Source organism: Sander lucioperca, chromosome 11, assembly GCF_008315115.2.
Source record: "Sander lucioperca isolate FBNREF2018 chromosome 11, SLUC_FBN_1.2, whole genome shotgun sequence".
Taxonomy (NCBI): Eukaryota; Metazoa; Chordata; class Actinopteri; order Perciformes; family Percidae; genus Sander; species Sander lucioperca.
Genome location: NC_050183.1, coordinates 12,662,271 through 12,677,113, shown reverse-complemented (window position 1 = coordinate 12,677,113; position 14,843 = coordinate 12,662,271). Strand labels below are relative to the sequence as shown.

General features: G+C 42.2%; 1 protein-coding gene across 6 annotated transcripts in view; it reads right to left on the bottom strand.

Annotated features, from left to right (window-relative positions):
* dennd1b (DENN/MADD domain containing 1B) overlaps positions 1-14,843 on the bottom strand; it is a 110,572-nt gene that overhangs the window by 44,240 nt on the left and 51,489 nt on the right. For 5 of the 6 annotated variants that reach the window (XM_036007692.1, XM_036007691.1, XM_036007690.1 and 2 more), the window contains exons 7-10: positions 13,346-13,426; positions 11,965-12,024; positions 8,534-8,587; positions 6,889-6,999 (exon numbers count right to left, since the gene is read on the bottom strand). In XM_036007692.1, the coding sequence (XP_035863585.1) occupies positions 6,889-6,999; positions 8,534-8,587; positions 11,965-12,024; positions 13,346-13,426 (306 nt within the window). The remainder of the gene's footprint in view (positions 1-6,888; positions 7,000-8,533; positions 8,588-11,964; positions 12,025-13,345; positions 13,427-14,843) is intronic. The other variant, XM_036007688.1, reaches the window with a different exon arrangement.

The following is a 14,843-nucleotide window of genomic DNA, read 5'->3' as shown; positions in this document are numbered from 1 at the left end:
GCAGAGGAACAAAGATTTATGGAGGAGGTGAAAAGAAAAGTATTGAAAGGACTGACATGAAGAATGGCAACACATGCTTTACACAAAAAGAACAATGCTTCCACCATACTGATTCATTTGTGGTGGGTCATCACTGCAATAAGCTTGCCACTTTTGCACATGGCATTGAGACATTTTAATAAAAAAAGAATTCAAAGCATAGATTCTAACCCATTTTGAACACAGAAATGAGAGCAAATACAGTACAATCCCAGTGTTCATAATTAACTGCTTTTGAATTCAATGTCAAAGTGAGAATTGTGCTGCGACCTGCGCAAAAACAACAAACAAAGCCCAAAACAGTACTGACAGTAACCATCAAAATCAAAATTACTCCAACTCCTATGACTAAGAAATTAAAGAGAGAGAGAGAGAAATAACATCTTTTTAACATATAATGAGAAGCAATTACATGAAGATGGCATTCTTTTTCAAAGGAGCTCTCTACATTGTCAAACCAACATCACACATAAAATTAAAGCCATTGTCTCCCATTGTCTTAAAAACCAGCACTCCCCCTCTTGACATCCCATCTCATAAAAACCTAGCTATAGTAATGACCTGCAACAAACACACACACGCACACGCAGACACACACACACGCAGACACACACACACACACACACACACACACACACACACACACACACACACACACGGCAGGAGAAAGAGGCGTTAGCTCATCCCCCAGATTAAAATAACATGATTAAATATGGAAAGAGAACAGAGGTCTGAGGGGCTCCTGCGGGACTTCATTAGGGCAAATTGCCAAAGAATGAAACATGAGTTAGCCAAGAGAGACTGTGGGCTAGGCCAATACCGCCGGGACCCCGGAGCAGCAGCCGCCGTTATACTGCTGGAGCTTCACAGTCAATGTGTGAAGCGGACACACACTATCACACACACGCGCACAACTACCAGGAGACCCCCTGCTCACTGACACACACAATGTCACAATTGACCAGCCAAAAGCGGGTGAGCCTGGCGAATGAAAACCACCGCTGCCAGAGAAAGAGGAAAAAGTGCCCCACCCTTTGAATCCACCCAAACATCAAGCCCGGACATCTGAAAAGCTTACAACAAAAAGTGTGTGTGTCTGTGTGTGTCCAATGTGCCTCCCTCCCTGCATGTTTGTTTTAACTGCATTCATTTTTCATATCGGCAGGAAAAAAAGCAAGGATCCTTTTTTTATTGTCTATGTGCAATCTCTCATACACCCAGTCCCACAATAGTTAGGACTTCATCAACATTTAATTGGTGTCTTGCTCTGTATATCTGCATATGCATATTTCCACTGCCTGCCGTCTTCAAATAAAACACCACAATGCCACGCTCCTGTCAGGATTAATTCCTTTTTGTTGCTAATTCTGAAAATAAATCAATGCTATGAATATTAATGTCTGAAAGTGAGGTACTTGGTGGAAGAGCTACTATCAAAACCATCACACCCTTCTCCCTTTTCCAAAGCGAGGATGGTAAGAGGCCATTAAATTGTGATGAAGAGAGGTCAGCAATCCGGCTGTGTATATACATACACACATACGTACATGTGCCACACGAGCACGCACGCACACACTAAGCGGAGCGCCAACAGGCGTGTGTATTCCTCCTCTGGGAGTGCGAGACAAGCCCCAGCCATTCACTGGTACCAGGAGGTAATGGCACAGAACACCTCGCTAACCAACTTCAATTATCTCCACCCGGCCTCAAGGTGAGCCCCCCAACTGGCATGATTTACTCTCAGGTTGAAAGGGAAAACAGGAGTCTCTCTCTCGCTCTCTCTGCTTCTCTTCTTCTCAGGCTGGGTGGCTGGCTTGGGGGAGTTGACCGAGAGGGGAGGGGGGTTACTGAAACTAAGATAATGATTTATACAAAGCAAATCTAGATTTCTGTTTTCTTTTATTTGCTATCTCCAAAGCAATGAAGGTGGCAGTGTGCCTGAGATAAGGCAACTTGGAAGGAACTCCAGAGGAATAGTTCACTTATTTGCTTCTCTAATTCAGCTTAGTACAAATCCCTGTCCTTGTTCAAATTTTAGAACGAACGAGGCAAAAAGTAAAAGGAAGATAAATTGGGGGGAAAAAAAGAAATCGTACCCCCCTTTTTTTTCTTCATTTAGAGGGGGGCTTCACATGAGAGTGGGTCATGAGAGGCTAAGGCTGATAAAATATTTGCCAGGCTGATAAATAATAGATGAGTGGAGCCAAATGGCTTACACGCTCCACAAAAGACCTGGGTGCTTAATATTCCATTCAATGGAGAATCACAGATACAGTCCCCAAGAACAAATACAGGATTAGGTGCTGGGTCCAGTCCTCAGGGACCAGGGCTCTGCCCGGTAATGAGGGGCTGCCTGCCTATTACACTGTGTGTGTGTGTGTGTGTGTGTGTGTGTGTGTGTGTGTGTGTGTGTACCCCCTTCCTCTGAGAGAAGCTAACCGATTATACAGCGACAGCCTGCTTCAAAAAGCAGTCAAGGTCTTTGGTTTTGCCCCGAGAGCTTTTTTAGTGCGCTGTAGCCGAGACAGAAACAGTCCACACTAACACTGGTTTTCCAAGATCCATTCAAAAGGACTAAAGGAAAGAGAGACAGAAAAAGAGAGCCAGAAAGAGATGGAGAGGAGGAGGTGAACGTGGGAGAAGAAGAAAGAGAGGAGTGAAGAGATCAAATTTGCATTGCAACTTTGAAGTAGGTAGCAATAAACCTAAGCTGAGAGGTCACACACACCAGTTTTGTCAATAATGGGGGTCTGAGTGTGAGTTAATTGCCATGCCCTCTTTCAGACTACATCCTAATAGTATACAGTAAGTATTGCATACTAAATGTCTCAGCATACTGTTTTTGCTGTAAAAATACAAAAAAATCAACATAATCATTTTATACTAACAGGAAATGAAGCAATGTGTGGGCCGTTGATGTCAATCAAACTGCGACTTTGGAATGTCACTACCAATTAAACTTTACAAATAGACATTAAATTATTTTTCAAAGATTTAACAGTTATTTTTTTGCTTTCTGCTGTGTTCACAAAGCTGTTTACCACTATCTATAATTTGTTTTATACTTTCCATCTGTGAGCAGCTCCCCCATTTCCTTTGAGTACTGCATTGTGGGACAATAATGTCAATCAACAGCACACTGAAAGAGCCAGTGTTGCACACTTATCGAATTGTGTCACTTTTAGACTGTGAACATGCCATATACTTAAAACCTGCAGGGAATTAGGTATGTAGTATGGAATAGGGACACAGTTTTCTGCAGGAAATTAACCAAAACGCTAAATTATGACACAAAGATTCACACAGTTAACAAAAACAATTTGTTAATTACATGTGGATTGCTATCCCAACTCTTCTGACGGCTCTCCATATTCACACGTCATCACATTGAGATGAGTCAACAGCTACACAACCCTTCAACAGTGATGTTTCCTTAAAAAGCTGGACCCACCAGATACACCTCTTTCACGTATCTTTCATATTAAACGGCAGTGTAATGGAGATTTTACTGGACTGGGAATATAACAACACTCATTCCCTCTGCTTGCATACTCTTAGATGAGGGAACCTATCGCACATGTTAAATTACAGCAAGAGTGGAGAGTGAGACAAATAGCTGCTGCTCCAGGCAATGTAATTCAATTTGACAGGAGGAATGGTATCAACAGAGTCGCTCTTGACCTCTTCACACCAGCCTCAAACACTCATTTCCCTTCCACTAGCCTTTCCTTCCAACTCTGTCCCTACACACTCTCCAAATTCAATCCTCTCTTCTCCTTTCCCAACCTCATATCCATCCCAGTTCTTAATTTCTTATTCTGTTTTCCTCCTCTCATCCTGCTGCCTTCTGTCCATTGCTATCTCTCCCTCGTTTCTCATGTGGGTTTAAAACTGTGTTAGCCTTTCCCTCTCCCCTCTCCTGCACAGAGTAAGTCACCAATTACCCGTGCTCTGCTTCTCTCTCTGTTGACAAACGCCGGTGTCAGGCCCAGCACAACGCAGGTGTGCCACAAACAAGTAGGTGGCACAGGGAGAGAGAGAGAGAGAGAGGGGGCACACAGGACGACAAAGGTAACAGCTAACGCCAGGCCTCCCACACATGCACACACAGTCACTGACTCTCTCGTAGAAAGACACGAGACATAAGGTACAAACACCTGTGAGTGCAGAAGATACACAAACAGGTGCATGCAAAAGAGACGCAAACACCCACAACATATGCACATACACATTCACAGCAGCACAAGTCAGACACATGGCATGAGGCTGAGATAAGTCTATTGAGGGGAAGGATGTCCCGATGTTCTGCAGATGCCCAACAACAGAGAGACGCATTAAGACACCCAGGAAGAGGGAGGCAACTTCTGAGAGAAAGAGAGGTGTAGCCAGGGTGAGTGAGAGACAGATGGACAGAAAATAATGTCAGTGAGGAAGAATAACTAAGACAGAGAGAAAGTAGAGAGACAGAGAGAAGTCAGGGAAAGAGAGGGAAAGAAGAACAGAGGAAAAGGCAGGAAAGAGAGACAGCTGGCACTCTAGGGCATGGTGGATGGATAGTTCCTTGTTAGCATAGGCCTGACAGGCTGATGAGAGGGCTGCTGTCAGCCGGTGCTGGGGCTGGGCTGTGTGAGTTTGGGCGATAGGCAGGACAGAGGCTGGGCTCGAGAGCTGGGGGGCCTCGGCAGATGAAAGACATGGAGGGTGGTGGGGCGACGGTGGTGGGGGTCCTCCCAACTGACTAGTTAGAGGAAGGTCCGATGCAGCCCTATTATACGGCCCTATGACAAGGCTGCACGCTCGGCTGGCTCCCGACCCTGCGCCACTGCCGACCGGCCTTTTATAACACTGGTACCATTCACCTCCGGTCACGAAACAGCAATAAGTCAACTGACGCATTGTTGTAAGATCATGATTTATTCCTTTGCTGTTGGCTGCTTGCGAGACACGCCAGCCATGTACCGGCAGACTGACACACTGGGTTCACCCAGGGCTTTAACACAGGCAGCACCTAGAGCAGGCAGAATAAATGCAGTATATCTTTGTGTCTGTGTGCGCGTGTGTGTGTGTGTGTGTTTCTCGCCCTCTTTCCACTTTCTATTCCCTGTTTCTCTTTGCTTGGCTGAGAGGCTGGACAGGCGGAGGTGGTGAAAAGCAGCTGGATGGTACTAACGATGTTACTAACAATACCTTCTCTCATACATCCTCTATCTGTAGCAAACAGACTATAGAAATAGTACCTGTCCATCCAGTGACTGCTAACACTCACTTTAACAAACATTTTGACAAACTCTGACGTTAATTATATATTTCCCATCCTTTAAGATATTTGATCACAACACAGTGGTGTGGATAATGAGCTGGGCTCTTTGCAGATAAGTATGTATATAGGTAGATAGCTGGCTTCCAGAATCATTGGCAGCCATTTCCACTTCCACAACAGCAAAAAATAACGCATCACAGGAGCAGTAATAACATCAGGCCTGCTAGTAATCCCAGTGGAGATGTGGAAATACCTTTGTAATACAGTGCCTGACATATATCGCTGCCAAACCAAAACACCTCTCCCTGAGGAAGATGGATGGATAGACAGATGAGTGGATGAAGGATTGCAAAGGATAAAAGGTTTACAGAGGTAAAGGTCTGACGTGGAAGCTCTTAAAAAATCCTGTCGACATAAATTTGTTTTAAAAAAACAAAACAAGCCCAGATTAGTCGCAGGCGCAGAAACCTTTAAATCACGGACAAATATCGCCTCCACTTCCTCTTCCTGCTAAAAAGAAAAACACCTTCACCCTTGAGTCTGATAATTTACATCGTGTAACCCTTGTGTCACAGCACAGCGTGCAGCGAGACCTTGAGCGAAGTGCTGCTGGTCTGAGAAAGCTGAGGGGAGACAGGTGATATTCTCTGAGGGCTGGGTATTTTTTTTTTTTTTTACAGCTTTTTCTGATTATAGCTCCTATGGGAGCCGTTCCCTGCAGCACCCATCACCACCCACAGGCCCCTTCGGCTGTTCAGTGTTGTGCAGCCTTGTAGATACCAAGGCAGGACCAGCTACACTACAGATAGGACTTGGATGACATCACTTCCATCTCCCATTTCATCTGTCATAAACATTTGGCTCTGCCTCATCAGCCACATAGATAACTGGGGGGGAGGTTGGAATGAGGAACAGAGGGAGGAAGAGGGGAAGAAAGACTCAGAGAGATTTCCTCCCTCATACAGACAGACAGAAGGGACTTTAAATTACGTGAGAGAGTAAAGACATGTAATAACGGATAATTTAAGGCTTTTTTTGGCCATTAATATGTTGCAGTTATAAGTTATAGTGTGGATTTCACAGCTTGTCAGAGTGTGGCGATAGTGCTGCTGTCTGACTGCAGGATGCCCAGGCAACGAGGGAGGGGCAGACAGATCAGTTCAACTCTCTCTGTACAAGTAGCGTAGCCATGTCAGATACATATTCTCATCGTACTAATTAGGGTTTGATATCCTGCTGGATTATTAATGAAGAGAATCATGTCCAATCTAGGAAACGGTCCCAACATTTGAGCTGTATACTTTTTTAAGAGGGCAAATCGGTATCTGAATTAGATCTGAAACCAAAAATAGCAACCGTGACTCTCTGTGACTGTAAATTAGCAATATTTTCTCATATAACATGACGTACTAAAAACACAGAGCTTAACATTTTATGACTGAAAGCTTCCCCTCAACTTGAAAGTAAATGTTTAGGAAACTCATCTTTCAAGTGCAGTATTTGAACTATTCTCTAACCTATTTTATAGAGCAGGGCAGAGCTGGTAACTGACTGCAGCTTCAAGAATGACTAGGAAGGAATGGACTCACAGTGCTAAGCTTGCTTGAGGTAATGATGATGCGCCGTTCATGCAGCATACTGGCGTAGAGCTGGAGCATGTTGTTGACGTCCACAGCCACAAAGTACTCTGTCAGGTTCCTCTGGAAATAGATGGGAACAGAAGGACATGCAGGTACATAACTGTCCTTGCTTACAGTAAAGTGTCAATGCTACAGACGGTGAGAGTACCAGAGTGTGCCATAAAGAGAAACATACAGTAGTGGCTGAAAAAGGACTTGGACTTCCATCTCTGCACATATTGTTTTGCAGTAGGAAAATAAATGATTGAGAAATACAGATTCAAACCATCTGCTATACCGTAAATTCTCAAATAATGGACGGGCCGAGGCCTTTATTTACCTAAACTGCAGAGGGTACCAGGCCATTATTTTAAGCAGGGCTATATTAGAGACAGGCCTTTATATCTAATTCACTCCGTTTATATTTAATCATATTTTAGTATGAAGCATCCTTCTTTTCTAAACTGCTCCTATTTGCTCAGTTAAAATGTTGTTACTGCATTATGCTATTAATAAAAACTTAGTCTATATGCACGATGATCCACTTCCGGGATTGCTCCGTTGCCGCCGGATGTTCCGCTTTTCGGCCGGATGTCCGTTACCTTCTGCTTTCTTTGTGGTGGCATTCTAAACTGAATCTGAGTTTTCTGTTGCACGACTAAAACAACTTTTGAACATACACATTCCATCAACACAAGTTCCTTCCCGAGGCTATTTTGCAGAGGCACCGTGGCTCCGCCCGGCGCTTAGCCCCGCCCAAGACGATTGTGATTGGTTTAAAGAATTGCCAATAAACCAAAGCACATTTTTCTCCAATCCCGGAATGCTGTGTGGACTAGCATGACCGTCCTCTGCAGCGCTGTGGAGGAAGGTCTGGCTATGCAAGACTAATAAAAACTCAACACCTCCTGTATCTGTTTCAAATTAAAAGCCCTGTAGCATTTTAGTGGACAGAACCCATTCATTTCAGAACAAGGCTTTTATTGTGAAACATTTGCAGGGCTCCCATACCATACTTCAAATGTAGCTACTGACATCTTTTGCCACTTACTACTAGATGAGTAATCCAGAACAACAAAGTGTTGAAAATAAAATTATTATATTGTTGAATTTATTCAATAAAAGTTATGGAAGTCAAAAAGTTTACATTATTCTCAGTTAGCATGAACATTTTTATAACAGGCACCAGTAGTTTATCCACCCTTGATTCTCCCCCCCCCCAGCCTTTATTTGAGAAAATACGGTAGTCATGTTTGGAAAATTGATAACGTATCAATCAATGTTGCTTAAATTTGTCAGATACTGTTTTCATCTGGTGTCCCTTGTCATAAGGACTTGGGCTGCTCGAAGCTTGAGCTACAATTTGAATACAAAATCAAAAAAGAACATGTGTTCAGCTTGAATCCTCTAATACCCATGGCAATCACTTTAAAACTTTAAAACATTAAAAGTACAAGCACCACAGGAAGTAAAACTGAAACAAGAGGATGATGCAATCATTTCAAAAGGTGACAAGTGTATCTGATTAAAAAACGATTAGAGGCAGAGATGTTTCCAGAAGAGAGGGATGTCTCTTTATCTCCTTCTGTCTTTTCTTTTTTTAATGCATACTTACGCTCTCAGGGATAGTTGGCAGTCCATTGATATCCGGGGCGATGAAGTAGGAGTGCTGGAAAACACAAACATGAGGAGAAAGAAGAGGGAAGGTCACAAGTGAAGCATACCACTCACACAGAAGAGAATGGGGGGGGGGGTCACTTTGTTCTATGATTTATGGCTCATCTTCAGCTCTGTCTATATGAATTGCTGAGCTGGTGTCTGAACTGTGGCAATGCTTTTATCAGGCCTACAGAACAGAGAAAGCTCAATAGCAGCTCAGCTCCCCATAGACACAGACTGGGGTGATGTCTCCGGTGGAAAACTGAGTCTTTATTTAAGCATTAAAAAGGCTTGCGGAGCACCAACACAAGTATACGTGCACGTGTGAATCCACACAGACATACACACAGGTTGTTTAGAGGATCACAGGACTGCCTGTCTCACTTTGGGAGAGCAGGGCAGGTTCAGTGTTCAGATCAAAAGGGGCCTGAGAGAGGTGGTGTTTGGAGACAGGTAGACAAAGCACCAACTGAAACACACTATTGTGTTTCTTACACACACTCTCCTGTATCCCTAGTACACCTGCGTTTCTCTAGGCCTTCACTCGACCATCTGTTGCAGGTCTTCACTTAAATCTACAGTGGCATCTAAAGTAGATTCTCACATAGTATTTAAAGTAAAATATTAAAATTGATTTTGTCCTCTAAGACTTCACAGTGTTTACACTTGTGACTACTATTTACGTGTTATGCAAATCTTCCAACAAATAATATCAGGCTAATACACAGTCAAGGTTTTCTCAAATTGTTGACAGTTGATTTGATTTGTGGCCCCTGTGCCAAGAAGAATAACATCTAACACCTTGAGAGTTGGTTGCACAACAGTATTGCATTCATGACCTCATTCTGATTAGGAAACAATCTGCACTTTGAAAGGGATAAATAATAAATAGGAAAATAAATTCCTTAAACAGAAGACAACAGTAATACATTACAATATGATTAAGACTATGCAAACATAAGGAGTCATTTACAATCAGCAACCCCACCAAAAGTACCGCTACCAAGAAAGCAAGATGTCTCTGATTATAGAGACATAAGACAGGAGAGAGAAAGCCCGTCACAGTCGCACAGTCAAAATATGAAATTTTAAAAATTCACGACAATGTGCCGAGCACGATTGTGACAATTTTACTTAATTTTGTGCCATTCTGAACAATGCTGGGTTAACCCGTGACATTATTTAGCTAACTGATTCAACAATCTTCAATAACTACAATGTTAAGCTGTTAGCACATTTCACAATATAAAGTGCTGCTGGTCAGTATTGTTCTGGCGCCTGACACTGAAATGTATCAAAATTGATATCAGAGAGCAGTGCAGTGGGAAATGTCTGCTAATCCTGTTACCACCAGTTAAAAGAATTATGCTTTTTAGTCTTAGGAGACAGTTTTTAGCAAATAAAACATTACCGGACTGTAAGGATGAAGAAAAAGCAATGGCGGCACATAACCACTTACTTTTTGTCTGTGGTTGACATTGGAACATTTAGTTTAATGTAAAATGAACTAAAGTGTTTTACCCCCTAAGTGCATTAAGTGTGAAAAATGTGAAAACAATCGTCATGATTAAACAATCCTGATATTCCCAGAGGAAGGTCATTGCTGTAGTCGAGCGAAGCTTAAAGGAGATGAACATGCAGCAAACGCTAAACTGAAACCAACACCCAAGGCTTTGCCTTTTGAGTTTTTGTATGGGAAAAGGATACTGCATCTGAGCATAAGCAACTTCTACACACACTTCTTTATGGCAAGTGAATTTGTTAATTACTGCAGCAGTATTGTCATGCATGTTTTGCACAGCTTCCATTAGACCTTAAAAAAGTATCTACAAAAAAAACAAACAGTTAAAGAGGTCTTTGCACTAAAGTAAAATAGTTACACTCATGCAGTGAAAGAAATCTGTTAGAATTGAGCAGAGGCTCTCTTCCAGTGTTCCTGTTTCCAGCAGCAGCAGGCTACATACAAATGTTAGATATATACATTAATTTTATGTTAAAAATATTAATTTTTGGCAGAATTTTTGTTACAACCAGTTGACGTATTTGTGGTTTTTGTAAGACAGAAATAAAACTGCCAGGTTTTTCTGACCTGGAAAGATGTGCAAAAGGGAAAAAGCAAAGTAATAATTAATGCTTTAAATGTGCTTATTCTAATTAAAAGTTACTGTACAGTATGTTGGGTGGTGACAAGTGTGAATTCTGATGCTCTGCACCACGTTATTTTGAGCTGAGAAGCAGAAGTAGACTAGTTAGCATTAAAGCTAATAGTTTACTGTTAAACAATAACAGACAGCTAGCTAGTATTGGTGATTAGCTGTTGACTTTATAAAATCACAAATGCACTAGATGATTGGAGCTATTGATACAAAAACGCTTGTGAAAGAAAGTAAACCTGACTTATCTTTGCCTCCTTTCTGGAGCTCTTTCCTGATTACATGTTTTAATCAGCTCAGTTTAAAAGGGGCTTTCCAGTGGCACTTGTTGGACTTCTTAGTTTTTGTAAATCATTAAAATAAGACAGTAGATAATAAAGTATAGATTTAAATAACTGTTCCTATCATAACTTCTTACACTGGTATGCAATGAGGATACAGATGAGCTGCAGTGCCATTTTCTCTTTACATTAAGCTAAATGCTACATGCCAGACAAGTGGATTTGAAAATCTTTGCTTCTTAGTCATCTTAGTATCAACAATCAACAATACTGTAAGCCTATTCATAGTTGACTAAAAAATAAAATGAATAAAAGATCAATTGTAACCAAACAAATAAAATTGTAATCAAAAGAAGCAATTCATCCAGGGCACAGAACAAGTCCCATAAGCATGCATACAGTTACTACATTATACTGTATATCTCTGTCTTTCTTCTCTGTGCTCGGTGTGCTAAATAACGTTTCCCTGTTGGTCTACCAATTGATGGCACTGTGATAATCACAAGCCATGCTCTTCAACCCAATCCGGGCTTTCATTGGCTGTTTGCTTGCTTATCTGCTTTTTTGTTATTCTTTCGAAGACGTGTTTATATAAAAACATTGAAAGTGGGTTAACTGGAAAGGCATCAAGGAGATTTTTTGAGCACAATTGCCTTTGCTTTAAACATAAAGAGGAGGGGAAAAAAAACTTTTGATATTCAGAGAGAGAATATAGCAGTGTGGAATAGTATTAATCATTTACAAAGTTTGATTGTTTTCCAGAGGAGAAGAAACATACACCAAGGCCCAGGATAGTTTGTTTTTTTTGTTATATTTAAGAAGATAGCGCAGCTTATTTGGCCAAATTGGAAAGCCGTGGCTCCCATGAGATTAGTACAGCAGCGGTTTCATATATTACAGCAGCCTCCTTCCCTCCTCCAGTTTCTGCCGTTGACTCATTCCCCTCCACTCACCGGCTCCTTGCTCCGCCAATCTCTCAGTACTTGCCCAGTGGCAATATACAACTGCTCATTCTTGCACAATGAGAGAAGGAGATAGAGAACAAAACAGGGTTCACACATGAAAGTGGACAATGATACTTCTTCTTGGCTGCCATGATAAAACAAAAAAACACTCTTTTAAAGGAATAATTCTGATTCATCAATTAAATATCAAACTAGTGGCTCCAGAAGAGACATGGAGCTATCACCTCTGTTCTCCGGGGCTTCTTTTCCAATGAAGCTCTGAGATGCAGATGAAAAGATTTTGTTCACATATACAGCTGATAAGGAAAATACTGACACAAAGAAGAAATAAAACACAAGGAATCTTAATTAACCTTGTTAACCTTCATGGAGATATATTGATTACCTCATATTAGTCTTGTTATGTTGTAAATTCATCTGTGTAATTAGATGTGTATTCTTCTGAGACCTATGCTGCAGAAATGACCCAGAGTTTGTTTTGTTTTTTTTACTTTTTTAATTGGTCCAAAAAAAAAAAAGAAAAAAAAGAAAACGGAGGTCCTCAAGGACAAATGCTATCACTGAAACTCTTTTGATCCCATTACGGTGTGGAGTCTAAGCAACTCAAAAACAAAGATATTAGTGAACAATACACTATGAGTTTAGCAGTCCCACTGAAAATGATTGCATTCTACTTATATAGGCCAGGCTAATGGGAGCGGAAACTATTTAAGAGTGAGTGTTTTATGCAGGAGCTGAAAAGGAGAGGTTGTGTCAGAGTTAACCTAAACACTGGTTGACTTTGAGGGACCCGGGATCGTTAAGCCATTTCAGTTCTTGATAAGCAGGAGACATGACGAGTTGTGAAAGTATTTAACATGTCCAGCTTTGGCTTATCACACAAAGACCTGTTAGTGCCACTTCTTGTTTCCAAACAGAGTGTCAGTCCTGGGCCCTCTGTCTCTCTGTTCCTACCTAGTGTATCTTAACCTCCTCCTGCTCCCCACTTCCTGTCTGCTCTGTCGTTCCCTCATTTATTTCGGCCATTTCAAACTCTACGCTTTGTCGATCTCTCCGTTTCTGCCTGTCTGCCCTATTTTCTTTCTGTCTGTTTTTATGCCCTCTTTGTCTCCTCCTCTCCTCTTTGCGTCAATTTCATTTTATTTCTCATTATTCCTCCCTTTGTCTCCATTATAAATGTGGTCTTTAGTGTCTCTCGCTCTACTTTTAACTTCTTCAGCCAACTGTTATCGTCTCCTTTTCTTTTCTGCAGTCTCCTTCCTGATGCAACACACTACAACAGTAACCTACCTGCCCCCCTCTCCCTCTTTCTACCTCTAGTCTCAGCTGTCTTGCCTCTGATAAGGGGGAATATGAGATCTATACCTACCACACTCAGGTTGACTGGCGTGAAGGGCTTTGGCACTGGCATATCATAGAGAGAATTCAGCATGTCATTCAAGTCATTTTCCTGGGGGAGAGAAACAAACAACAATAGAAGAAAAAACATGAAAACATAGGACACATGAATTGTATTCACTTATTTTGTTGATGTCGCAAGTTATGTGTCAATCTTAACAACAGTGCTGGGACAGGCGCTGCTGCAGACCAGAGGGCAATCCTGCAGCGAGGCCTGAAGGGCTCCAAAACTTCCGACTGACATATGTTTAACGAGCAATAGTGAGGTTAAAAGACGGCTGAGTGTAGGGCTGCAGACGCTTATTATCCGGCAGCGTTGATTTATGGCCAAGAGCGGGCTGTCAGTAATTAAGCAGGGGTCCCCGCTCCAAAGACAGGGGCTTTAGGAAGCCGTCAGAGAGAGCTAGCTTGACCACAGAACAGGCCCTGAGATTATTCTTCCAGCATTTATGAGCTCTACGACAAGACTGCTATTTACACTCGGGCCTCTGGCTGGGGAACTGATGGGGACAACAGTTTGCAACTTGTACTTAAACTAAACTAACTACTGTGAACACAGAGGCTGCGCAATGTAGTTTGTTTTAGATTCTTTTTCTACATGCCCTCTCAGAGAACTTTGTTTTGGTTTTGGCTATGAACCGTTGCTTGTTTAAGGAAATGTGCACGCTGGTGAGTGCAGATGTATGTGCGAGCCAGAAGGAAATAGAAACTCGAGAGGAATGAGCGGCAATATACAGTAAGAGAAGCAGAAGAGTGGGAGCGAGGGGGGTTTAGGGTGTGTGCAATCGAACAGCCTCCTGTCATGAGAGGCTCAATGCTCACACGCATGGTCAGCAACACGGCCTGGGGAAACAGTTCATTTACCCCTCGCCTTAAACCCTCATCGCTCTTCTGTCTTCCCTCGTCTGTCAACATCTCCCTCTCGCCTGGAACGGACAGCGGGGTAAATAGAAACCAAATCATGCACACTAACACTTCAGTCACACAGGATTTCCAGCAATCTTTCTGTTTCTCTCTTCCTCGCACACAAACTGGTATATTCTCTCTAGGCCCTATATAAGACTGTCCTGCCTCTCAAACACATAAATGTGGGTGTGTGTTGATTGTTTATGTGATAATTTTGTGATTGTCTACTTTAGCGAGATTCTCTGTCCTGATCATTGCTCTCTAAGGGTCTTGGAAGAAGCAGCGCCTACATGACAATTGAAAGTGGTCCCAAAGCTCTCTGCATCTCTCCCTTGCTCTGCCTCCCTCCCGCTTCTTCTCTCTTCAGTATAAACATGGGAACATCACCTACACCCTCTGTGCTAGACGCTGCACATCTCCCCAGTTTGTTGCATATTTTACATTTCCCCTCCCTTTGCTAGTACAATGCAGTGAATAGTCAGGGGAAAAGACTTTTGTGAAGTGCGAGCATTTGTGTGAACGTTTGTGCGTGTGTGTGTGTGTGTGTGTGTGTGTGTGGTTTC